This window comes from Zootermopsis nevadensis, unplaced genomic scaffold (assembly GCF_977971745.1).
Source record: "Zootermopsis nevadensis isolate Lab colony 2312 unplaced genomic scaffold, Znev_1.0 Znev_ptg000030l, whole genome shotgun sequence".
In the NCBI taxonomy this organism is placed as follows: domain Eukaryota; kingdom Metazoa; phylum Arthropoda; class Insecta; order Blattodea; family Termopsidae; genus Zootermopsis; species Zootermopsis nevadensis.
Genome location: NW_028259162.1, coordinates 17,135,329 through 17,161,620, shown reverse-complemented (window position 1 = coordinate 17,161,620; position 26,292 = coordinate 17,135,329). Strand labels below are relative to the sequence as shown.

The following is a 26,292-nucleotide window of genomic DNA, read 5'->3' as shown; positions in this document are numbered from 1 at the left end:
ATTTCTTGTTCACCAATCATTTCTATATAGACAAATACCAAGATAACTTCTGAACATAATAATCTGTTCACATTAAACAAACCTGTTTTCCGAGGCAGAATAGCACCCATACGAGGAGGTTTAATTACTGATGTCAACGTAGTTACTGGTGTATCTCGAGGAACAATGGGCACATAGCGAGTTCCACCTGATCCTGGCAGCAGAAAATCATCTCTCACTGAAACAGGAAACAGTTTACATATCATATTTACCTAAAACTCAGACACGTCTTTTCTTTTTATAAAAACAAGGCCATTATTAAATTTTCATACAAAAATTTACCCTAGTTAAGTCAATGTTTTTGTTTTATTCTTCAATCTATTATGTAGGTACTAAAAAGTGGCACAAAAATGCGAAACAAATGCACCGTGGATAATATTTCATATGGACCTGCAATGTTTTAAATGCTCAACCTAACAGAACATTTGCAATTACAGAGAAACAAGTCACTGAGGTCTAATATCACTGTATACATTACTCAAATCAATCTTTAATTATTTTATTAGATTATAACTACATGTAGGCAAAACATGTCACGATTTAGAAATATATCATAAAATCAACTGCAAAGTTCCTGATAAACTGCAAATCATCTGCAAAGTTACTGATGTAAATGTCTGTCATGCTAAATGAACACCAGACTAATGAATAGAGAAACACAAAAGGATGCCTATATACAATATATTTCAATAAAGGCAACTCTCGGTTTACGAATGAGTTCCGTTCCGAGACGTTGTTCATTATATGTTTTTGTTCATTATGTGTACCTTGCATTCCTGAGATTTTACGATACATATCGTATACATTAGCAGCCATTTTAAAGCATTAAAACTATGTTCTAAACATTGAATGGTCTATACCAGTGGTATTCAACCTGGGGTACGCAAAAACATCTTAGGGGGTACATGAAATTTAAAATATATATATATATATATAATTTTATGATAAACACTGAATAATCAGTAATGTAATTTATTTAAGATGTAGATTATATACTATGTATAACTTGAATTATACACCAACAACTTTGGAGGTACAAAGTTGAAGAGAAATTGTATCTGGGGGTACGAGAACAAAAAAGGTTGAATACTTCTGGTCTATAAAATACGTTTTATTATAATGTGTGTATGCGTTATGCGAGCAAACATTCTATGCGGTGTGGCATGTAAACCAAGGTTTTTAACTGTCTAGTTCAGCTTTATTAACCAAGAATAATTCAGCATAATTATCATATAATAATTTTCTGATACTTATTGTAATAAATACATTTTTTAAAAGTTTATTTATTTAAATCTTACAATTATGTTCACTATACATTTGGCATTTCGTTTTATAAGGAAGTCTATCTATTGGCGACTTTTAAGAACTTTTGAATGAATTGTGACGTTCGTTATAGCGAATGTTCGTTAATTGAACATTCGTAAACCGAGAGTTGCCTGTATTATCTATCTTGAACTATCCAAAGATGATCATATTGTTAACAATATGGAGTGAACAAGCCAAGAGGGTGATGAGGAGAAGCATCATCCTCCTTCACATCTGATGCATACAGAAAAACTTACAGCATTATTAAAATTGGACTCTGTAACAAGATGTACAGAATAGATCATCTAAGAATGCACATTATCAGAAGTGAGTTGTGTTTCCACGTCTGGAACCAAATCATCCAAAATAAATAGTGCAGCTGGATGGAAGAAAACAATAATAGGTTTCTGTGTCCAAGCAAAGAACATCGTGTGATGGAATTTCTTGTCACTTACATTTTAGAGGGGTAAGCTATCACAGATATTCTTCATCCCAGGATGTTTAAGAGTTGAAGTCAACAGCTTGGGGGGGGGGGGGGGGGAAAGAGAGATCAGATACAAAAGAAGCACATGCTCCTAAAAAAACTGTAAACTTTTTCAGCTTAATAACTATTTAAAAAGGAACCTAACAACTAACAGAACATTATTGTTGTTGATTTATGTTAATAAATACAATGTGACTTTTATTTTTATTTAGTGCATCAGTAAATAAATATTTTAAAATAGTTTAACGTGGAGAACCACTCTACTTGCTGGATCAGTCTGCTCTTCAAAACTGTTTCTGCTAATAATTTGGCTAGCATGTCATTTCAAAGAACAGTGCAAGTCAATCAGAATACCTCAAAGTCAGTGAATGAACAGTCAGTTAACCGCTTTGCAGTCATTTTTATCCCCAGTATTTTTTTTCCTGTTTTGTTTATTATTGTTGAATTATATATATATATATATATACAGGCAAATGCTAATGTTTCCACAATTAGTAATCACATTAACACCACAGAAGTACACCCATGCCTTAGTAAAGGTGGTACGTATGACTGACTGTTTACTCCAACTCTCAGACATTCTGGAACAATCTGCAGATTCTGAGATGCAAACATTTCTCTCCTAGACCAGGGAGAGGCAAAAAGGGTAGGTTAAAGGTACCTTTACAGGCCACCAGCTACAGGTAGCTTTGGAAGCAAAATGTAAAATACAGTCCATACAAAAAGCTATAAAATAAAGCTGTGGCTAGTTACAAATTACTCCTTAAGGATGAAGGTGTGGGAAAAAGCCTTTGTTTTGTGCAGGACTTACCACATTCAACATTAAAAAACAGTGGTACCAATAATCTTTCTTGCTATAATGACATGCTCATTGTAAGGTGTATCCATTCTATCTTGGCAACATTTACAAAGACTCCCTCTCTTAAACACAGTTAACTCAGACTTCCATGAGCAATGCCATAAAATAACCAGTGATATGAAGTTGGGCATTAATGTTCAAGTGGAATTTATAACTTTAATTTACAGAAATATATAAGTATTTACACCAATATATTCCCAATTTTAGAATAGGTGTTCAGTGTTTATTAATGCTAATGGAGTTAGTATCATCTCCTGCGTTCAGCATATAAGACTATAGTAGAAATCATGTAATTTTCATTCATTTGATTCAACATTCATGGTTTTTATCCCCAACTCTTCAAATTAGTAGTATGTTGTTAATTAAAAGTGTGCTTTTGACTGAAGTAGTTGATGAGCAAATAATCTGATGTGAACAAAGCAGAATACTTACAAGAGTCCTGATGTGGCAAACTGATGAACTGGGGAATCAACCCATCATTCCCACACACGATGACAGTTGACACTGACATCAGATCCTGCTCATGTATTACAGGCTTAATATTGTGTGTGTCTGGAATGGCAAAGGAAACAACCTGATTTGCATTCTGTGTAGCAACATCATGAGGCACTGCTACTTCAGGTGGTGAGTAGAGAGAAATTCCACTGAGTGAAGCTGCCTGCTGAATAGCGTCTGTAGAACCAGGTATCGTGATTGTCATAACCTGGCTAGTACCAGAAGTGGAAACTGATGGCTGTGATGTTACAACAAATGGAGGAGTCAACTGTGTTGTAAGTGCTAAAGAGTTTGATAAAATGTTGCTACCACTTTCAGCGATATGTGAAAATGAGGCACTGTTGTCCACAAATGCCAGGTTACCATCAAATAAAATAACTTCTCCAGCATTATTCACTACCTTAGCAGTATCTGAACTTCCTACACTATCATTTCTGTCACTTGCATCTAAAATCTGATTCGTTTCTTTCTGCAAGGAGTTAACTACGACTGGACTAGTGCTCGTCTCATGGCTTGGGGGGTTACAAGGCTTTTCTGAAGAATTATCAATGGAAGATGGAGTGATAAGTGTCTGAGTGTCTTCTGCACTGGCCGACATAGTCGTACAATCATTCTTTTGCGTCTGATGACTATGGCTTATTTCAGATGTTTTCTGGGATGCGATCTTGGCATCCACTATGCACTGGATGGCAGCAGCATTTTGGTCTTCGAGTGAGGTAACTTCCTTCTTCGTGTCTTTACCTGATGGTGCTGTGGGGCTCACTGGAAGTTTATAAAAACCACAGTCAAACTACCGAATCATCAGATAATGTGGCAACAATTACATGGAAATACTTTACGAAAAAGTAACCACACTGATTTTATTTATAGTTACTAGATGTAACATAAATCATTCTAACTTCATAAAGTATAGTCCTTACAAAGCTACATAGCCAAGAATTTCCCCATCTTTTATGAAACCTCATGAACAGAACCAATTTTGAGCCAGACAAATGCTGTTTACATCCTCACACCCTATTTCTATGACATCTATTTTAACATTATCAAGCCACTTATCCGTACATCTATTAAGTAGTCCCATCCCTTCAAGATTTCTGACCAGAATCCTGCACCTACAATTAATCATCAAACATGGAAAAAATTAACACCTTATGCATTACATGGGAATATGTAAAGACAGTTATGTAGAGTCTAGATATGTAGCTTTTTAAACACACATTACTGAAAGAAAAACATAACAGAACATCGAAGAACAAAACCATAATCTATCAGCTGACCCTGCTTCACCTTGAAGCTTCGTATCATGCCGGATGAACTGTCATGCAGAGCCGCAAAACCAACCTTTGCTTGCTCAAAAAACACTTGCACTCCCAATACCTTCATTGGTGAACACATACAAACTACAAACTTCATCTCATATACGAACATCACAAACAACTGAGCCTCTTTTCCTCACATTCTCACTTATTCCTGCAGCTAATAACTTTCGTATTTCTTCAGTGTTAGAAACCTCTTACTAACACTGGCTTATACCTTTTCTTAATTCTTTCAAATGACGAAAATGTTAGACTCATTCACGTGACACTCATGGCCAAGTGATGTTACACTCATATCACCAAACAACTTATTCACAATCTTATTTGGGAGAGGGAGGCTGTGATACCCTTAAGATTCTGCCACTTTTTATTACCAGTGTCAGATGTTTTTAAATTTTATGCCACTCAGCTGTCTAAGGTTAACTGCGAAACCAATTTAATGCAACTTTACTGAACTTAACAAGGTAAGAGCACAAGACTGGGTGAGAGTGATACAGTGATGCGAGAGAGAGATGTATGGGAATGTTGGGCAGATTAGGAGAACATACTAGATCAAGTGTTGGCTTATACAGCATTATAGGAAGTCTGGCAGATTGAATACACAAAAATTTTCTGTTTGTCAAATAACTGTTCACATTTGTCTTCGAGTGAACAAGAAAATCTGAGTTCACAGCAACTGATCTGATTCACAAAGACAAATATTGTGCAGTGGAAAACAATGGATGCTACCATCTACCAAGAACACTGAGCCGACTAGATTTGGCCATGATGTTGTGATGGTGAAACTTCGAAAGGGGTGCGAATGCGTGTGGGTAGGTTAGGCCAGTTTAGGTGAGGGGGCTGATTTGGGGAGACCTCTTCTCGCCAGCACACGGACGCTCACTCAGGCTGTAGCTACGGATTCGGTCGGCAACATCTCTCCAGCTGGACACCCCTTTCGAGGCAACCTTGGTTTGTATTTGTTTTCACATTGTAGTTGCCCATCCAAATAGGTACTGATTGTGTTGTGTTGTGGACGGGGCAACCACCATGTTTTGGGGTTATTCTTGGTCCCTCGGGGTGGTCAAGGCCGGGGAGACAAATTGGAGTGTTGCCGAGAGCGAGCCGAGTCATGGGGCTTTTTGTTTTCTTCTTATATGTTTTGTTTGTGAGTTTCTTTGTTTGTAATAGGGTAATCAATGACCCCGTGTAACGTGTATGTATTACAATTTGTCTTAAGAAAGTAAATGGTTTTGTTTCTAATTGTACTTTGCTGTGTTTTGAGTACACCCTTTTCAGGAGCGTGGGCCAAGTGAACCTACGACATATAGAACAGAACACCTCCTCCCCCTTTCGACTGTTGTTGAAAAGGGGAGAGTGGATCAACACGATAAAACTCTGACAGTTTCTCTCACAGATGACAATCAAACAGTGTATCTAGGTCCTTCCATAAAGGTTTTATTCACGAGTAAATTTGTAAAGATAATTTATATATATATATCCTGCAAATTCTGGAAGCAATAAGCACACTTCAAAAACTTATACAACTTGTTTTTCCAAAAAACTTTAAACAAAAACCAAAACAGGGTTTGCTGCTACCATCGTCAAGGTGATGAGCCACCACCATGATGATAGAGACAGCAAGGACCTCTGAAATGTTGGCAAACGTCTACCAAACTACAGGGCGCTAGAACCCAGAAGACAGTCATCTTAAAACCCAAAATAATGAACAGGTTAGGAAAGTACAAAACCTACATTACACATGTCAAGCATACAAAGCAAAATAATTTTATTTTCCAGTGCAGTTGTTGACTATGACATTGTAGCTCATGAACATGCACATAATAACAGTGTAATATCCCACAACACTAAATGCTCTTTGATACCATAATCTCTACATTTCAGATGACAAACCTCATACATTTTCCCTCAATTTGTTCAGCCACTATTTTTATTACTACCATTAGTGCTAAATTAAGGGTTTGTTTGTTCACATACCTCATAAATAATTAACTCGTCTTCTCAAAGAGCAATTTACATACCTGAGTTAGAACCAAAGGCTGCATCACACTTATGTTGCCTTGCACTTCGGAGCCTCTGTTTAAGGGGAACATCACTGCTCAACTGCCCAGAATTGTCTTTACCCAGTTTCTGCTCTTGAAACTGCTGATGACCTTTCGAACAGTCTGTTATTGCTGCCAATGGTGATGCTGACTTCTTGTTAGTCGTATAGCTGCTACCCTCACTGCCAGTACTAACATCCCTTATCTCCTTTGTTGTAACAGCAAGGTCTGGAGCAGCATCATCGCCTTCACTTTGCATCTCCGCTGGGCTTGGTGTCATCTCTTCATCTAATGGGCCTGCAACGTAATGTGACAATTAATAGCTAAACTATCTCACAGAGATAGTGAGAATTACTCTAAAACCAGTACAGACATTGGTTTGGAAATATTTGTAGATAAAACAAAGTGTATCATTGTGGCATCAAACCAAAATCTTGGACAAATTCACAATGTAAAATAAGATATTTCCGGTGGATATCTATGTCGAACCTGATGGCTCATTAGGCCACAAGGTTTATTGGCATATTCATCGCCCTGATTATGGAGGCAGTATGACCTCTGAAACGTTGGTAAACATCGACCAGACTACACAACGCAACAACCCAGAAGACAGAAATCTTCATACTCATCGCCCTGATGACGGAGGCAGTATGACCTCTGAAACATTGGTTAACATCGACCAGACTACACAACGCAACAACCCAGAAGACAGAAATCTTCATACTCATCGCCCTGATGACGGAGGCAGTATGACCTCTAAAACATTGGTTAACATCGACCAGACTACACAACGCAACAACCTAGAAGACAGAAATCTTCATACTCATCGCCCTGATGACGGAGGCAGTATGACCTCTGAAACATTGGTTAACATCAACCAGACTACACAGCGCAACAACCTAGAAGACAGAAATCTTCATACTCATCGCCCTGATAATGGAGGCAGTATGACCTCTGAAATGTTGGTAAACATCAACCAGACTACACCGCGCAACAACCCAGAAGACGGAAATCTTCATACTCATCACCCTGATAATGGAGGCAGTATGACCTCTGAAACGTTGGTTAACATCGACCAGACTACACAACGCAACAACCTAGAAGACAGAAATCTTCATACTCATCGCCCTGATAATGGAGGCAGTATGACCTCTGAAATGTTGGTAAACATCAACCAGACTACACCGCGCAACAACCCAGAAGACGGAAATCTTCATACTCATCGCCCTGATAATGGAGGCAGTATGACCTCTAAAACATTGGTTAACATCAACCAGACTACACAGCGCAACAACCCAGAAGACGGAAATCTTCATACTCATCGCCCTGATAATGGAGGCAGTATGACCTCTGAAACGTTGGTTAACATCGACCAGACTACACAGCGCAAGAACCCAGAAGACAGAAATCTTCATACTCATCGCCCTGATGACGGAGGCAGTATGACCTCTGAAACGTTGGTAAACATCGACCAGACTACACAGAGCAACAACTCAGAAGACAGAAATCTTCATACTCACTGCTGTGAAAACCTCAAATCTTTTTTCTTTTATTTTCATACAATTAATGTTTGTACTACTTATCTATTATATGGATGTTTATTTATCAAATATCTTTTGAGTGTGTGTTTTCTAGTAAAACAGTCATATGTTCACAATTAAATTAAACTTTCAAATGCTCTTTTTATTACTCAATGATGACACCCGAACAATGATTGTAACCTTGTTCTAACATGCCTCAGAACAATTTCAAAGTCTGCTTCCATGTAACTGGATTAACCAGCTTTTTGAAAACCAGCCTTACCATCTGAACTTATGTATAATCCTTAAATGGGAGTCCATTGTAACTGGGATGATAATGAATCAGGAGTTCACAGAGATAACAGTCAGTATTATAAAATATGTTAGTTATCAACAAAACACACTGTGATATGGAAAAACAGACTATGTTTTAATAATGCTGATAACATACTGGTGATTGCATAAATGAACAGCACCCATTTTTAAGCATCCAATGTTAGAATTTTAAAATTCCTATTGTCTTATTAAAATGCACTTGCAAATATCAACATTTTTGTGTGTTGTGTGTCTGCCTGAGGACTGAAACAGTATGTTCCATTGAAATGTAGGTATAAAGCCAAATTTCCACACAATGTAACAATCCTGAAGATAACCATCCAAATTAATTATTTTTCATCTTGTTTCACCAAACGAAAATATAAAAAAATGCTTAATTTTCGACATCAGCCACAGGGTTCCAAGAATATGTTTATATGATCATAAGTTTCAAACGCATGTGTCAGAGGGAACAAATTATAAGAAAATAAAGAAAAAAACCATTTACTCTTTCAATATATACAGTGAAACCTCGATGCATCGTTTTCGGCGGGGGTGGAAAATAAAAACGATGAATGCGGGAAAACGATAGATGCGGGAAAGCATTAAAATTTTTAAAAAAAACAGTGTTTCTCTTTCAAAGTTACTTCTTTTTACCAAAAAAGTCTTTAATGGACAACTGGTTTGTCGAAACTTTACGTTTTAGACCAAACAGAGCACTTTCCACGTTCAAAATGTTTTCCTCGTCACGTTCACTAATATTAAGCGCATAAAAGAACGACTTCACTTTCGCCAATGCAGCGTGCGCTTCGGCAAAACTCGGCAAAGCTTCGGGCTCGCATTCGTCGTCTTCTTCTTCCTCACCACTCCAACCCCCTTTGCGGACAATAACAGGAAGAATGGAAATACTATTACTGCCGAACTCAACGAAACGTAGCTGTAGAAGACCCTGAACCGCTGGAAACGAGATGAACCAGAAGAATGAAAAGTGTCCCCGCCTTTCCTTTGTACTTATAATAAAAGCATTTGTGAAGAAATTCACACTGCACATGCCATCTGGCATCGCTGGAACGAAATATGAGTGCACCCAAATTAAAATCGTAAAATTTCTGACAATGGGCACCGCCATTCACTCCAACTATCACCCCTGCACCGCTGACCCTCATTCCAAAAGAATGTGCTGGTTGGGCGACATAACAGGTTACCGCTACTGCGTATTCCAAAAACATTGTGCGTCTTTCGGTAATAATTTATCTCAAAACCCAGCATTTTAAATTCTCAGAAACGATCATTGCGGGAAAATTGTGGGCCGGGACTAAGATTTTTGAACGATCGATGCAATAAAACGATAGTTCGAGGAACGATAGAAGCGGGAAAATGTAACATTATTTTATATGGGATGTATTCGGGACCGAACAAAACGGACGATGCATCCGGGAAAACGATAGTTCCGGGAACGATGGATAGAGGTTTCACTGTAACTTCCACTCCATCCAGTTCTTACAATAGTGGCTCTACTATACCTATTATTTCGTCTAGGAATCTCTCAAACACAGGATCCTGCTCCGTCTGTTCGACTATGGTTTTAATGGTTTGGTTCAGCTCTTGTAGCATACCATCACATGACCCTGTAACTACAATGGGATTTTCTGCATTGCTTGGCTCTGCAGTTACATTTGATGAGAGGTGGCTTCCAACATTTTCCACAGTCTCCCCTAAAACAGGCTTGTGAATCACCCTGTTAATGTTTTCTGCAATCTTCTTGTGAAGCTCCTTGTTGTCCAACAGAGCTTGAGTAAGTGCCTACAAACAGACCAAGATTACATTCCGTTACACCAATATGGAAAGATAGGAATTTCTCAAATCCAGGACTAATATCGTATTACAAACCCAAAAGGATCCATCTAAAAAGAGTGGCAAACATTTACTCTGGTAAGTGAGACATTTAGACAATTTTGAAATTTTTTTTATAATACTGAGGGCCAATGCAATAAAAAAATTTGAACAAAAATACATCCATTCATTTGCTACTTCATCACTGTTATGCCAAACACAGTAAAATCTGCATTTAATGTTTCTCTAGGAACCTGAAGATTTGAACACTAAATTCAGGAATGGAATTTAAAACTGAAATAACTGGGCTGGAACCACAAAAACTGAACACTAAATGAAAGGAAACTTTAAATTAAGAAGCACTAAACAACAATTCCACCACAATTAATATGATGTACTATGTTTTCTTTCTTTTTTTATTCTCACAGAGAGATTACATTTTGAAGAATCACATTAAATACATTTCATTCTTTCATTTTTTAAACACCAAAGAAAATAATAAAGTTTCTGTTCAGCTACAAATCAATGGCTTCACTCATCATTCATCACGTACAAACAAGCCAGTTACTTCTGTAATGCTAACTTACAGAAAAATCAAGGCTTTCACTGGATTCATTATCATCAGAGTACGAACACCTCACTTTAGGTGGGGTATGGCTCTTCACTGGTATGTTGATGCCTTTCGCTGGAGTGGGGTTAGAACACTTCCTCTTTGTGTTGTACACGCTGGAACACCATATTACAAGGCAAGATTTAAGAACAAAATTCAACCAAATATCACTTTCAAATTCCAGTTTTAATTATGTTAGTATCTTATACCACCACTTAATGGTGCCTGCACCTTGTCGTGGTGGTGGGGCTTGAGTACCTCAGTGATCCCAAGAGCTAGGCTGACGGTAGCATAGCTACTGGTAGGGCCTCCCTAGCCAGATTGGTTGAGGGGGAGAGGTCAGACTAAGACAGGTACCCTGGTCCTCCAGGTTGGGGGCTGGTCGCAAGGCTAACAACCTTGCACCGTAAAAAAGGAAGATGTTTCGAAACCTCAATCAAAGCCTCGGACAGACGGACCTAATAGAGGACCGAATGGAAGAGGAGAATTGAGGAGGCCATGGACCGAATACGGACCGGAGAGCCACAGAAGAAGAAGAAGAAGTATCTTATATAGATACTTGTCCATTTTGTGTTTCACCAGAGTTCTTAGAACCCCTTCTCCATGTCAGCAACAACTGAAAATATCTGTGACCTCTGTATTTCATGTAAAAGCTCTCACCCACTAAAACCTAGCACGAGCACAAGGCATTTCCTAAATCCATAAGCTGACAACATCAAAGAAACTCTTTTAGGTACAATAACAACATTGAAATACCATACGTAATACTATGTCATGCTTTGAAAAATATTAACATGGCAATATGAATCTTTCCTGACAAACATAAAGAATGAGGAGAAGAAGAAAATGAGGAATATCATGAATTGTAAAAATTCTCTACACAAAGAAATAAAAACCAGTCTTTATTAGGTTGGGCCCTAACTGACCTATTTTTTTCGTAAAAGAAAGACATCAGGCCTTAAAACTTTGATGAGTATCCACAGTTTGCTTCAACTGCTATGCAGATAATTCAGAGCCGTTTCATTTTAGAACATCTATCGCATGCAGTTCTTGAGATGTTCACAGCCATGTGAGTTTACATTGTGCTCAAAGTTGCTGAACACAAAATAATAACTCAAAATTTATCGCAAGTTCCCATTTTTGTTAATTTGGTAAAGCTAATTTTAGTTCATATACATTTGGATTTCTGTTGTGAAATAAATTAAATGTTTGCTATCAAAATTTTCTGTAGCTTTGGTGTTGCAAAGTGAATTCAAGTATATAATAATGATGTGAAATTGTGATGAGTTATTTAAATCATATGAAATTTCTACAAGATCTGGGAAATAGCAAAGATTTTACAAAACAATTCAGTCAATGTAAGACATATGAGAAAAAAGGTTGCATAAACTGCACTTAGGAGTATATACTGTATAAACTTTAGCAGTGTACTCACAATTTTCGTTTTGGTGATGAAAAGCAGGATGGTCCATCTTCAACTGGGCTACTGTTCTGACTTTCTGCTGCAGAACTGTTCCTCATACAAGGTGACAGCTGCTGATATTTAGATGTCCGTCCATTGTCACTGAACTTTTTACACTGACTAGAGGAGCTTGTAGATGGTTTCGAGGGACTAGCTTCGTGTGAAGTCCCCGAACAGCAATCATCACGATCAATGCGTACACATTTTGCAGCCTGACCGCTTGATGAGACAGTCCGAATGTTTCCACTCATTTGAGCGGTCTGTAAACACCGGGTGTCGAAAACACCTGAAAATCCAGGAAGGTTTTCTAGGGGAGTAGCTTCAACCTGTGACATACTGGCTGCAACAAAATTAAAAAAGAAACAGCATTATAAATTCACTTAATGATAGGGAATAAAGAAAAATGAAAAAATTACATTTAAATTTTACATAAAGCAGAAAGTCAAATATATTTAAAGAATAAGTACCCACAGAGTGGACTGTAATCTTCTGGATTGTGATACTGTGCAGTCTTGCATATTCTTTTTTATTTCCTATCGCTCTTTTTCCAGAACATAGGGCCTCCTTTCGGAGGTTTCCTTGCTCTTTTTTGGACGTGTTCGTTTGTGAGTAGTGAGTGACCAGCCCACTGCCTCTGCATAATTTCTACTCAATCCTGATTTTGACTGCCAGAGCCATCTAGTAGTGAATCAGGAGAGACTTGGGTGAGAAATGGCCGCTGAATTTTGCTTACGAAGCATCTCGTATCATGCACGTAAGGTTCTTTTACGTGCCATAAATCTACGACATGGGTCCGCGGGCATTACTTCCCCTCCGAAGGAAGTTGTGCTACAGATTTTTATCACCCTTAAAAATCCATTGTCCTCGGTCAGGTTTGAACCCATGAACCTTGGGTCCAGTGGCGAGCATGCTAACCACCAGTCCACCGAGAACAACAGTCTTGCACATGGTTACCACATTTTGGGGGAAAAGATCATCTCCAGGTGATATGTTCCTCCAAAATACTGATAACCCACCTAGAAGGCTAAATGGCATCATGAGAATACCCCAATCTAGCCCAAATCTACTTCTTCCCTCTACTCACTATTCACAATCATTTCACCACCTCAAATTCAAGGCTATATAAGCCCAGCCTCCTGTCCAATGGGTACCGGGGTCCTTTCCCGGGGGTAAAGCATGGCCGGGGCGTGATGCTGACCACTCACCCCCATCTAGTGCCGAGGTTAAGAAAGAGTAGGAGCTATACCTCCGCTCCACCCCAAGTGCCTGCACAGGCAGGTAGTGGGATGCTTTACTTTACTTATACTTACTGGATATAGAAGCTAATCTGTCATCTACGTCCTTTGAACAATGCTGTGTTGTGTCCTTTCCTGAACGTACAGCAGATCGCTTTACTCCGTCTGAAAAACCAAGTATCCTCATACGGTTGCGAGCGGATACAGGAGAGGTCACACTGCTACTATTTCTTTGGGCAGATGACTCCTGTTCAGCAGAAAGACAATCATCATGTCGTTTTCTGCTTTAGTTTCCCCAAAATGATAAGGAGCGAAAAATGAATCAGAAATAATTTTTTTGCTGACAGCTGAATATTAAAAGAATTCACATAAAAGTGAAAGAAACACTATAAGAACTAATAAGAGAGCATCGTATTAAATGAAATGTTACACAGAATGGACAGCAGGTTAAAAAAATTAGTTTTCAATTGGAAAGAGCGTATTAAAATAATGAAATCTGATATGATTCCAAAAATTTATAAAATATCAACATTAAGAAATTTTTACAAATATGAAATGAATTGTTTTGAGTAGAACAGACTTTTAGATATACAGTGATGGCTGTCATGTTTAAAAAATGCTTGGAAAATGTTTAAAGAAGTCTACATACAAATTCCAGTGTAACTCCAAATTTATGAAGATGGCCTGTCAAAATGGCACCAACGCCAGTTACACAACTCTTTGAAAATTAAATACCCCTATGACTCAGAGCTGACTTTGATAGTCTGCAAATTAAGACAGCCGTCTTCTCAGATGCTGCACCATGTAGACTGGAAGATACCAAATGATGTTTCAGAAAAGTTTGCTGCCCCATCTTCCAAGCTATAAGTTCCTCTGAAAGAATGGCCAGTATCTACCAGATTACACAACGCAACATCCCACAAGACAGCCATCTTCATACCCATTTCCTGAAGTTCAAGTTACCCACAGGAAAAGCATTCAGAATTTGGTCAATAAGGTAAGAACAACGGGCATATTAACAAACTGGAAACATGTACTTGTATTCAAAGAAGAAAAATTAGATTATGTTAGAGCTGGGCTTGAAAATTGTCATTGTAAGCCTCTTTAAGCACCCTAAACCCAAGAAATGGGAGTATCAAATGGGACCTTGAGAACCGCTACAAAATTACTGAAAATATGGCATTAAAAATCGCATGTTACTCAACATTTGTGCAAGATACCTTTCGTGTTGGACATGAATAATTGTAAATTGCAGCATTGAGTGTTTTTGTATGTATCTTATATGAAGTGTAAGTTTGTTATGAAGTATCAGAAAATTCAGTAGAGAGTAATGGCAGTAGTGAGTATTAATACAACTATCTGTGTGATGTATGTAGTGTCTGCTGCATTTTCTATCATTTTGTGAGTTCATGAATCCAGTCAAACAAAACCAAAGATCAACTGAGAAGAATATCAACTCGGGATAAAGTTTGCTGTCATAAACTTCCAGAAGATACCAGTTAGAGAAATTAAGTCTGTCTACTGGATCACATATATGCCAAAATTAAAATGGACATCACTGAGGTTTGTCTTTCAACTGCAAAGTTTAAGTGCAAGATTCAGTACACTAATTTTACAATATCCACTTAGGATGCTAAGAAGGATGCTAGGAGGGTATAATGGGTGAACATCTTTCCCACCGTTATGAAAAACATTGTGCTGCTACTCATATATGTGAAAGCCTCATGAAAAGGGGATAACAGGTTGCATTTTGAAGATGGCTGTCTTCTGGACTGTTGTACCATGTAGTCCGACAGACTACATAGTGCAGCTCACTGCAATCTGAACTTGAAATCTAAAAGTACTTACATGAGAGGAAGACACATGTAAAAACTGCTTCATTTTAAATGTCACTAAAGTGTTTTCTGCTAAAGTGACAGAGAAAGAACTTGAGGGTGATATCCTCTTCACAGAAAAACATATTCACTCTTTCCAATGATTTAACAAACCATCAGCAGTAGCCACTGATTTCCAGACTAGACCATCTTACTGATGTTTTGTAAAACAATATTAACAACAGAATGACTTTGTTTTTGCAAAAACAAATGTGAATGACAAAGTAGAGAGCAATCCAAAGTGTATTAAGTTAAGAGAGGAGCTATACCTCCACTCCCCCCAAACGCCTACATGGCGTATAGTGGGACAAACTTTACTTTACATCCTCTAACATAACCTAAAATACCACAAAAAGTAGCCAATCATTACATTAGACTGGATATATATAACTGATCTAGCAAAGAAATGCATTCAATCATTTCAAAACATAGTGATTAATTCTTTATCATTCTAAAACAGTCCATCTTTAACACCAAGATATTCGGAAAGCCATCACTGCACTACTAGCACATTGGAATCTGAATGCGCATTACAATGGTCTCCCCAAATTTTGGCAACACACATGTATAAACATGTTCATGAAAAACTACACAAAATTAATATTTCTATTGCTGCTAGTCTACCCTGGAACAGTGGCAAGGCTGCTGAATCCAACTACATTAAAAATCTGCAAGGCATACACAAATATTACTTGATAATCTAATATCTAAATTAAGCCAACCTAAAACAGTGCTTAATAACCCTGCAATGTGCACACATACTGACCGATATGAAAGGCTAGACAGTCATTATCTCTCTTCAAACTTAAATTGCTATTTATCAATACTAAACTCAGGTAATATGAATGCAGTCACCTCACTCACTTGTGGTGGCATCATTATGCTGACAAGCAACGTTTGTCCTGATTGTGTTGCATCAATCAGGTATTGCAGCTGCCCAATCAAATTGCCACACTGTCGTAGCTTCTCTGCTGAATTTTTGGGAAGCTTCAGTAACCTTTCTGCAACTAAAACACCATACTATAATCAAACAAGAGTGTAAAAGAATAATCAATCAGATTTTCCAAAGGGGTCCTTGGTCATTTTCATTTTTCTTGATGTTCACATTGATTTAACACACATCCACTGTAAAACTGAAGCTGTCTAGTCCTCTACTGGCTAGCTAGTGTGCATACAGACTAAAATTGTTCCTTGTCATTATTCCATAAACTTATTTTTCCTTATATTTTCTTACATATGAACAAACACATAATATTGCAAAAGCTTAGTATTAATTTATAATAACTGTCAACACTTACCCATCCTGCGAATCTCGCAATACTCATCCAGAACATCCGTCAGACAACAACCAGCTGGTCTTGTGTTAAAACCCTTGCCTTCTTTATTAACAGCCAAACATTCCGACAGGTGAGGACAGTGTTCGAGAAAACTTTGAGCAGCATCATCACATTTTGCTTCGACCAAGTACCCTACAAACATTCCAAATAACCATTCATATACAACAAACATAATAAATATTTCCCGCCTCTTAGGTTAGGTAGTCTGTATGCAGTTATCTTCCTTTCTTATAAAGTAGATTATTCAAAAAGGTAATTATAACTATTATTACCATAAACAAGTCTTGCAATTTCCGATGGCAAAAACGGCTCCATGTTCCTTCGCAATTTCTCAATGACAGAGTATCTAACTCACAATAACTGACACGGCAAAACATAGCAAACAAATCCTCTTTATCGTGTACTATTGTAGTTCACATCATCATATTTTAAACAGGAAAGGGAACCGCATATATGAACGTAGTGACATCTGTGACCTAGTCAGAACTACTATTACAAGAATTCATACAACAAAAAACAGATGTCGCATAGAGACTACTATTAAAAATGGACAAGATTAAAATGAATAACGAATTGGATGGATTCCAGTCTACCATCTGTTCATAACTAACTAACCAACTCCCTGATAGCAGATCCGCAGGTTTAACACCGACAACACCAAAGCCCGCCAACTCCAACCATTTACACCATCTGTTCGTAGTAAGACTATATGTTGCTATGAAAGGTGAGCTCTTTGCCTACACGTTAAACCATATTATTTCCAGACGCACATCATTAATCAATATCAGGTTTATGAACAACTTTCAAATATTTTATAATTTATTTTTCTTGTCGCAGTTTTAATATTTTATACATGATAGCAACCGTTAGGAAGCGAAAAAACATTCACAGGATATCAGAATATAAAAGACTAATCAGTTTTTTATAAAATTAATTTTTGTGTCACAGATGGAGGATTTTGTTTTTACCTGAGAATTTAAATAGTTTTTGGCACAAATCATTACATTCAGCCTCAGGTATGCTGCTCTGAAGACATTTTGGTACACAATAAATTTAATAAGACTACTAATGCAAATTATGTGCCTGTGCCACAGCAAGTGAAAGATGCACATTTGCAAGCATTAAACATATGTTATACCCAAATTAAATGTTATAACATGTACAAGAATGGTTCATTGATGAAAAATATGTACATTTAAAACATTTAGCTTATTAACCCTTATTATAAACGAATAGGGATTTAAATACCCCATACTTAGCTTTTATGTCCACTGGTCTGTTTGCCATTGTTGGTCTACCACTGGACATAAAAGCTAAGTACTCAATTTAATACACTAACTCTTGTGCAATCAACGTCCAGTGAGGTGTTATGTAACTATGGTTTTTGTAAAGTACATACCATTTATGCTCTGTTAAAAACCAAAGCCCTTTTGATTTGTATTATATGAATTAATTTGTTTTTTGCCACTGATGATGACCTCTTGAGGTTGAAACACGTTTGTCATTAGTGTCCTTCAAAGTGTAAGCAGTTTTATTTGTATGCATGTTTTATATTCCAATACACTAAATGGTATGCAAGGTTTTAAGCTAATCCTACCATTTATGCTTAGACCCCAGATTGTCTCTACGCAGCTGGTATTAAAGTTGAATTTGTGTATGCAGTGTTTGTTTCCCGTGACGCATATCCCACCTTGTATTAATGGCAATATGTGATTCTGCTGCATACTTAAGGGTTGATTTAGTAATTAAAAATTTAAGCTTATAATTAATTGTTACTTTACAACAAATTTTTGACTTCACGTACCGTAACTCCGGTGATGGCCACTATGAATGCGGATGTTGACATGGCAGTAAAATGAAGACTCAACCTAAGAAAGCAAATTGTGGGTTTCAGTTCATTTCCACAAAATTTGTGGTCACTATTCAATGGGGTTTTCAGAGGGGCTTTCATAAAAAATTCCTTCATGCACAAATTCTGTTCACTTGAAGCTTTTCTTCAAACTGTGTAAGTTTCATTTCCGTATGTTGTTTAATTCTTTCTTCTTTACGCTCTTTTCGCTCCTATGTGGGGCATAGGGGCCTCCTTTTGGAGGTTTCTTCATCTATTTCGACATTCGATAGGACTCCTTGGACGAGCGATCAGCCCGTCACAAGACTTCTACCTGTACACATGACAGTAAAACACAAAAAGATCCATTCCTTGAATGGGATTTGAACCCTTGGTCCCAGTGTCAAAGTACACGAGGTCCATGCCTCAGACCACATGGCCACTGTGACCAGCTTGTTCAATTTAGTCTTTATTAAATAAAAATTTAAAACGGCTCACATCATTTGTGTTCCTCTGTATTTCTTCTTCCCTTAGAACTTTTTGTATTGCAGCACTTGCCTTCCAGAATGGAAGACACCTTCTATAAATAGGAAATTCATTGTGAATCCATGTTAATTAAGACGTATTCAATTCTATGAAAGGTCAGATTACAACTATTTATTTCTTACAGTAAATGTAAAAGACACCCTGCTTATTTGTGCTTCATTTCTGTACCCTCGGTGGACTAGTGGTTAGCATGCTCGCCACTGGACCCAAGGTTCGTGGGTTCAAACCCGGCCGAGGTCGATGAATTTTTAAGGGTGATAAAAATCCATAGCACAACTTCCTTTTAAGCGGAAGTGAAATGGGCGTCCCACGTCATAGATTTACAGCATGATACGAGATGTTTCGTCAGCGAAATTCAGAGGCCATTTCTCACTCAAGTCTCCTGATTCACTGCTAGATGGCTCTGGCAGTCAAATCAGGTTTGAGTATAAATTGTGTGCACCTTGTCGTGGTGGTGGGGCCTGAGTACCTCAGTGGTCCCAAGAGCTACTGGTAGAGCCTCCCTAGCCAGATTGGTCGAGGGGGAGAGGTCAGACTAAGACAGGTACCCTGGTCCTCCAGGTTGGGGGTTGGTCGCGAGGCTAACAACCTTGCACTGTAAAAAGGAAGATGTTTCGAAACCTCAATCAAAGCCTCGGACAGACGGACCTAACAAGAGGACTGAATGGAAGAGGAGAATTGAGGAGGCCATGGACCGAATACGGACCGGAGAGCCATAGAAGAAGAAGATACTCTCACTCACACCAGAACACCCAACGGGCATTGCCGGACACAGAAATATAAATATAAATATACTGCACATACTAATTATTATAAAGATTTACTAACATTATTTCAATCATTCTTAACAATTTGTTTTAAAAAAATATCAAAATTACACACAGTTTAGAGCCTACAATACTGAGATCACACTTCTTCGACATCCAATTTTAGTTTGTACATGGGCTTAATTATCACATCTTACACACTTTCAATCCAATATGAAGGATGAACTATTACAAGACACTATGTATGATACAATGAAATGCAACTGAAAAGATAGGAAACAGAACTATTTTACAAAAATATTTCTTTAAAAATCAACTCATCACAGTCACTCAGCAATCAACTTGATTGTTAATGGTGAAATACAGACGCAGCATCATGTTTTGTGTGACACAACATCCGCTTGTACTAACAGCAGTTTAATCTATGATAAAATCAGTTCCTTGGTCTGAATCGTGACAAATAGAAATCACAATCACCACAATATAATGCAGGGGGAACCACGTGTTTCTTCCGACAGAGATGGCATGCATTATCCATCACCGGAGGCAATTTCTTTTCAAGATGCCTTCCTACATCCTTATTGCTATTTTGGTTTTGCACAACCTTTGCACTTGGTGGAATTTGTCTCACTGGTGGAGGTTGGTATGGTGGTACAAATTGTTGTGGGTGTTGAAGGTACGATACTGCGTCTGTACCATGCCCAGTGGGCTGTTGGATTGTCGTGTTAATCACCGGTTGTCTCTGTGGGTATGGAAGAGAGTGTCCATTACTCAAGCCAGACAGAGAATTTGCAAACTGCTGCTGATGGTGGTAATAAGGCTGATGCTGGACAGGCTGTGGTGGACGCTGATATTCTGGAGGAATCTGGAATATGTCATTATATACTGGTAATGGTGCAGCAGAGAGGTTGTTTCCTTGTTGCTCTGGGTATGAGTTTGCTGCTACATGTTGCTGGAGAGGAATATTTCTTTGTTGTTGGTAGAGGCTTTGTTGTGGTGTACAACTGCTGTACATGTGCTGAGGCACAGGTACATGTTGATATGGTGTGTGGACAGTAGGGGGAGAAAAATGTGGTGCATGGGATGAGGTCCTCAGCATATCTGGGTATACTGGCTTATAAGGTGACCTTGGGTCATGGTGTTGACTGGTCTGATGGAGAATTTGATGTTGCATATGTTGAGTTTGTTGCGGGACGTGTTGGTAGACTGCATTGCACGGGCTGATGTTATGTGTAGGTTGCAATGGCACTTTCTGATATGGCTGTTGAGGATTCTCTGCTTTCTGCTGTTGTGACTGGTAAGAGTTTTCCTTCACAATCATTGTTGACCTTGATGGTTCTGAGTGAAGCTCAGAGCCCTGAAGATTACGCACTTCAATGTGGGGTTCCGTATGCTGCTGCGGACTTTCCTGCTTACCATGGAATGCTGACCGTAGAACACGCTCTAGGATTGGGTTAGGGATGTAATTATCTTCCTCCTCGTCTTCTGCAGTTGCAACAAGGATCACCTGATCACAGAAAGTCACATTCTTCTTCTTGCCATTCTTCTTTCGTGTTTCTTTGGTCTCTATTGTTCCTGGTGATGATGTCTCTTTCTTCACCTCCTCACTTGCTGTTGCTAATGGAAGGTCACGAGTTTCTTGTTGCAGCACCGCACTGCCACCTACAGGCAACAAACACTCAACAGATGAACCACTGGCACTGTTACGTTTCTTAACAGAGAGAACACCAGTGTCAAACACACTGTCTGAACGGTTTTCACGTAAATTAGGTGGGCAGTTTGTCACAAAGTTTGTAGTTGAGTCAAAACTTGAGTTCAGGTGTACATTAGGCTGTGAACTGGATGTAGTCTGTTCCTGGCAAAGGAAAGGAGACACCCTACCACTAGCACCATTTGTTACAGGAACTTTTGATGTACAGTTGGTAATAGTTTTAATGAGTCTAACATCAGACTCTGCACTGCCCACAGGTACCTGATTCTTGTGAAGGCGAATATTTTCAAATCTTGATGCCAGATCCTTGACTGATGATGGTTTCTTGTCATAATTTGCACCATTACTGAAACCATTATCCTGCTGTCCAGATTTGTTCATTGCATCTCCCACACCACTTTGTAGTTTCTTCAGTTTTCGTTCTGCCTGTTTAGCTTGAAGTTCTTTCAACCATTCTTCGCCAGACTTACCTGATGAAGTTCCCTCTGTTTCCATTTCCTTTGTTGTTGACGTTAACATATCCTTTGCTAGAATCTGCTGTCGCTTCTGCTGGAGCTGCAGAAGAAGACTGCTAGGAGTTGTCTGTTGCTGTGGTGATGAAGAACGATTCAGCAAGAAGGATTCTTCAGCGCCAAATGCTACGAGTTTATTCACAGCCTCTGTTGCAACTGCAGTATCTAGTGGAGGTGGAGGAGGTGGAAAATCTTCACTTGCTTGTCTGGAATGTGAAACTGAATTCAGAGGACTTGGATATGGAGGCAAGGGCAAAGTGGCAGGAGAACTACTAGGCACATTATCACCTGGGTCCTGCTGTATTTCATTGATGTTTTGTTCACATGTATACAGTGTTACACTGCTGTTGAGTTCATTGTGAACTTCTGCTTGTGTGACTAGCTGATTACTATGCAAGGGCTGGGCCCGGCTATCAGAGAGTATTCCACCATTTGCATACATCACTGCATCCCCCTGTACCTTCTGTTGGTAAAAATATTCATTCACTGCTTGAGCATGGTTCATATCTGAACTGTAGGTGGGAAGGTAAGGTAACGATTGGGGCTCAAAGTTGTAATACGGAGAAACTGAAGGATTATGAGAAATTCTATTGCCTTCAGTGGTTTGTCCAGGTCTGTGGAAGTGGGAATATGCAGGGTGAAAATTGGTCTCTGGTGGTAAAGGAAACTGTGGTCTCTCATTACCAGAACTATCCCTGGATGGAGTATCAGGCTTGGCTGATAGTTGCGATGTTGTACGCAGTGGAGGAGGAGGAGGTACCTTAGGGACATGGAGAACTTTTCCAGCACTACCATGGAAACTCTTTCTCATGAGTCTGCTCCGCTCAAGATTGGGATTCCCATTACCAGTATACTCCAAGTGGCCTTCTGACAGATACCCACTTAGGGTGCCTGTTCCAGGAGACTTATCAACACCTTTAAGGCCAACACTGCTATCATCTTTGGATGCCTTCACACCTGCACCAATACTCTTCACCTCTACTGCCAACTCAGTTCTTCCTACACCTTCCCCACTTTCCTGGCCTTCTCGCAAGTCCGGCATAGAACGGTTCTTCCTCCTGATCAGACCTCCCATCAGCAACTTTCTGCGTATCTTATGTTGCTTCTTCCCTTGTTTTGCCTCACCTGCTGGGTTTCCACTTGCTTTTTTGGAAACCTCCTCAACTTTGCCTTTCTCTTTTTTCCCATCTTTAGGAAGAGTCGACGAGACAGAACTTGGTGCTATAGTATAATCTCTTGTGTTCTTATTCCTTTCCTCACTTCTTGCTCTCTTTTCCCTTGCATTTCTTTCATCCTCTTTCTTCTTTCCCAGAAGTGTCCTGCCACTGTACAGGCTCCGTTCCCGCCCAGGACGATCATACAATAAATACTCTTCATCTTCAACAATATGGCCATTGTCACCGCTTGTCCGGGCTTTATTCCCACGGTAAGTTCCTCCCACCCTTTTCTTTGGTAAGGTGGCATAGATTTCAATGTTTTTTGAAGGCTTGTCAGTTGTTGAAGCGATACCATTTGCTGGGAGTTGTGTCAGCAGTTCACGACTGTTCTGTCGAGAATGCTGGGACAAAGACATCTTGTCCTTTGAACTTTGTCGACAATGCTGACCTCCAGACTTGCTGCTGGAGCTTCTGCCACTCCCACCACTACCTTCTCTGCTGTGACGCACTTCAAGACCACCTTCTGGAAGAGAAAACCAAATATCCCTTCTGCTCAAACTGGTGTGCTTTCATGTCACTGCGAATACCTTATCTTAAACAGTCACTACTGAAAAGTTGCTGCAAGAACAGCTTTAATTTTTAACTGACTTCACTTAGAAATTGCTCATAATCTAATTTAGTGAATCTCTGTTTTTGCTAATCTTGGATATCAGATTGCTAAGTAAAATTTACAGCCTCAGTGGTGGTTGCTCTTATGTTGACAAATTACAAAATATTCAATCTTATTCTGCATATATCATCAATTAATCATAATTATTCTGATATAATTTACTTACCAATCCCTCACTGCTGACACATCCAGTCAGCAAATTCATCAATCATAAGCATCATCATCCATTTACCACAATTCAGCAATCATTCACTCCACTTAGCACTGTCCATTCTCTCACTTATCATCACCAACCATCCATCCATGTCCAATCTTCATACCGCCCACATCATGATCCATTCAACCTCTCTCCACCTCATCACTTACTCTTCCACTATCATCATCTATCCTTTCCATTTGTCATCATAATCATCTATCCATTCATCATTTTTTCATGAAGGTTTAGAAACAGGAACACAGGGGATTTAAAGAGGAAATGTGAAATCAATGCTTCAGGGTATGACAGAAGAATTCAGGGATCTGAATATCTGTGTCTGAGAGGGGATTGTTAGTAGCAATGAGCACAGTAGCAAGAAGAAAGATGTACTGAACAGGGAATAAAGAAAAGTGTGAAAAGAGGAAAGAAGTTTTTTTTTTCAACAGAGAGACTAAAAGGAAGAAGCAGAGATCATTATCACACTGGAAAACACGGCAGAAAAGAAGAGAGTTGTTTTGTGAAATGTTACCAAGGACATCACTTCATAGGTGGTTACCAAGAAAGAACCTGGTGTATTGTAACGAGTATTATGACTGCTTACCATTCTTGTCAATCCCATCGCTCTGAATGTCCTGCTGTGTCTGCAGCAATCGTCGATGCAGACTCCGGACCCTCATTACGCAGGTATTGTGTTTCATTCGTGCAAATGTTAGTGTCTGGGGATTGTTATATGGCGCATCCATGGCAGCTCTTGCTTTGCCAACTGCAGCATGGCATAGGACCAGGGCAGTCTCTAAGTCGCAGGCCTCCTCGGTGGCACGGGACTTGTCCAGCAGCTGGTCTGCCTCGAGGCATAGTCGTTCGCAATCGTCTCCCGTGGCAGGGACTCTGGTCTGCTGGTACAAGCAGCCTGTAACCCCACCTGCCTGTAGTCCTTCTGGTATCTGCGTCAGCTGTGGGGACAATGAAGTGTTCTCTTCAGAACTTTTATCCATTTGCTCTTGCGAGCTACCAGTTTATCTACCCACCTTTAGCTCTCACATTTTTCTAAACATGACTCACTTACACTCGCTCACATGTGCGCGTGCGCACATGCAGACACACACACACTTAAAACCTGTGTGTGTGTGCATCTTGTTTGTTAATTTAAAGATGTAAATTCAAATATTGCAATGGCAGATGTGAATCACGTGAGAGGAAGCTACCATACCCTGCTTTAGAGATATTACCCTCAGTTTCAATGAAGTGACTGAGGAAAAACACAAGATAGCTGTCTCTTAACAAAGGCCCAATGCAGAAACCTTCTAAATAAAACCTTCGAGAGCCACTTGCTATGCTGCAATATTCAGCCTTATTGAGGCAGCCTTTGTATGTAACAAAATAATTTGGAGAGAACTTACAATTCCTAATTTTTGTCAAATGTTTCATTCTATATGGTAAGGCTAGCAAAAAGCTTAAATTTATAATTATACAATTTAGTGATCCACTTCTATGGATTTTTCCGGCTCATACAGACAAACTCTAATGACATTAACAATTTTCAGATTGGTCGAGGAGGAGAGGTCAGACTAAGACAGGTACCCTGGTCCTCCAGGTTGGGGGTTGGTCGCAAGGCTAACAACCTTGCACCCTAAAAAGGAAGATGTTTCGAAACCTCAATCAAAGCCTCAGACAGAATGGACCTAACAGAGGACCTAATGAAAGAGGAGAATTGAGGAGGCCATGGACCGAATACGGACCCAAGAGCCATAGAAGAAGAAGAAGACCTGATAGTTTCACACCAAAACCAAGTTTCTAATTTTTTAACATATAAAAATTCTTAATGTGAAATTTATACATTTCTATCTTCATACAGAATTTCACTCACCTGACTCCAATGATTCACACACTGCATTTCAAATATTTATTACAATGCCAATAATACAGACCCTGCATTTAATGGTAATTAACAAAACTTCTACCTCCAAAATTCACATGACTGCCACTATTATTGATAAGAAATTTTAAATGTACAAAGGTTGTGGAATGGCATGATGTATATTTTCTACCATAAAACTGACACCATTTTCATATTTCTTAAAATAAAATTGTCATGATTACAATATCCATGATCAGATCTTTTCTGAATCCTAAAATGATTTAATACTTGTTTAACGTATAAACAGTTTTTAGTTCTGGT

At 38.9% G+C, this 26,292-nt stretch overlaps 2 protein-coding genes and 1 long non-coding RNA gene across 5 annotated transcripts in view; 1 reads left to right on the top strand and 2 right to left on the bottom strand.

Annotated features, from left to right (window-relative positions):
• LOC110837256 (uncharacterized) overlaps positions 1–17,255 on the bottom strand; it is a 36,292-nt gene extending 19,037 nt beyond the window's left edge. The window contains exons 1-10 of one of the 2 annotated variants that reach the window (XM_087358417.1): positions 16,999–17,255; positions 16,688–16,858; positions 16,245–16,396; positions 13,591–13,762; positions 12,254–12,620; positions 10,796–10,934; positions 9,899–10,178; positions 6,520–6,837; positions 3,120–3,944; positions 83–217 (exon numbers count right to left, since the gene is read on the bottom strand). In XM_087358417.1, the coding sequence (XP_087214543.1) occupies positions 83–217; positions 3,120–3,944; positions 6,520–6,837; positions 9,899–10,178; positions 10,796–10,934; positions 12,254–12,620; positions 13,591–13,762; positions 16,245–16,396; positions 16,688–16,858; positions 16,999–17,041 (2,602 nt within the window). In that variant the 5' untranslated portion in view covers positions 17,042–17,255. The remainder of the gene's footprint in view (positions 1–82; positions 218–3,119; positions 3,945–6,519; positions 6,838–9,898; positions 10,179–10,795; positions 10,935–12,253; positions 12,621–13,590; positions 13,763–16,244; positions 16,397–16,687; positions 16,859–16,998) is intronic. The other variant, XM_087358418.1, reaches the window with a different exon arrangement.
• A 33-nt stretch (positions 17,256–17,288) lies between these two features.
• On the top strand, positions 17,289–26,217 carry LOC147872191 (uncharacterized). Its single transcript, XR_015537765.1, has 2 exons — positions 17,289–17,450; positions 25,658–26,217. It is a non-coding gene; the product is annotated as an uncharacterized LOC147872191 (long non-coding RNA).
• The window catches only part of ec (ubiquitin specific peptidase echinus), a 143,046-nt gene continuing 136,655 nt past the window's right edge, over positions 19,902–26,292 (bottom strand). For both annotated transcript variants that reach the window (XM_022079169.2, XM_022079170.2), the window contains 2 exons: positions 24,715–25,066; positions 19,902–23,770 (listed from right to left, as the gene is read on the bottom strand). In XM_022079169.2, the coding sequence (XP_021934861.1) occupies positions 20,301–23,770; positions 24,715–25,066 (3,822 nt within the window). In that variant the 3' untranslated portion in view covers positions 19,902–20,300. The remainder of the gene's footprint in view (positions 23,771–24,714; positions 25,067–26,292) is intronic.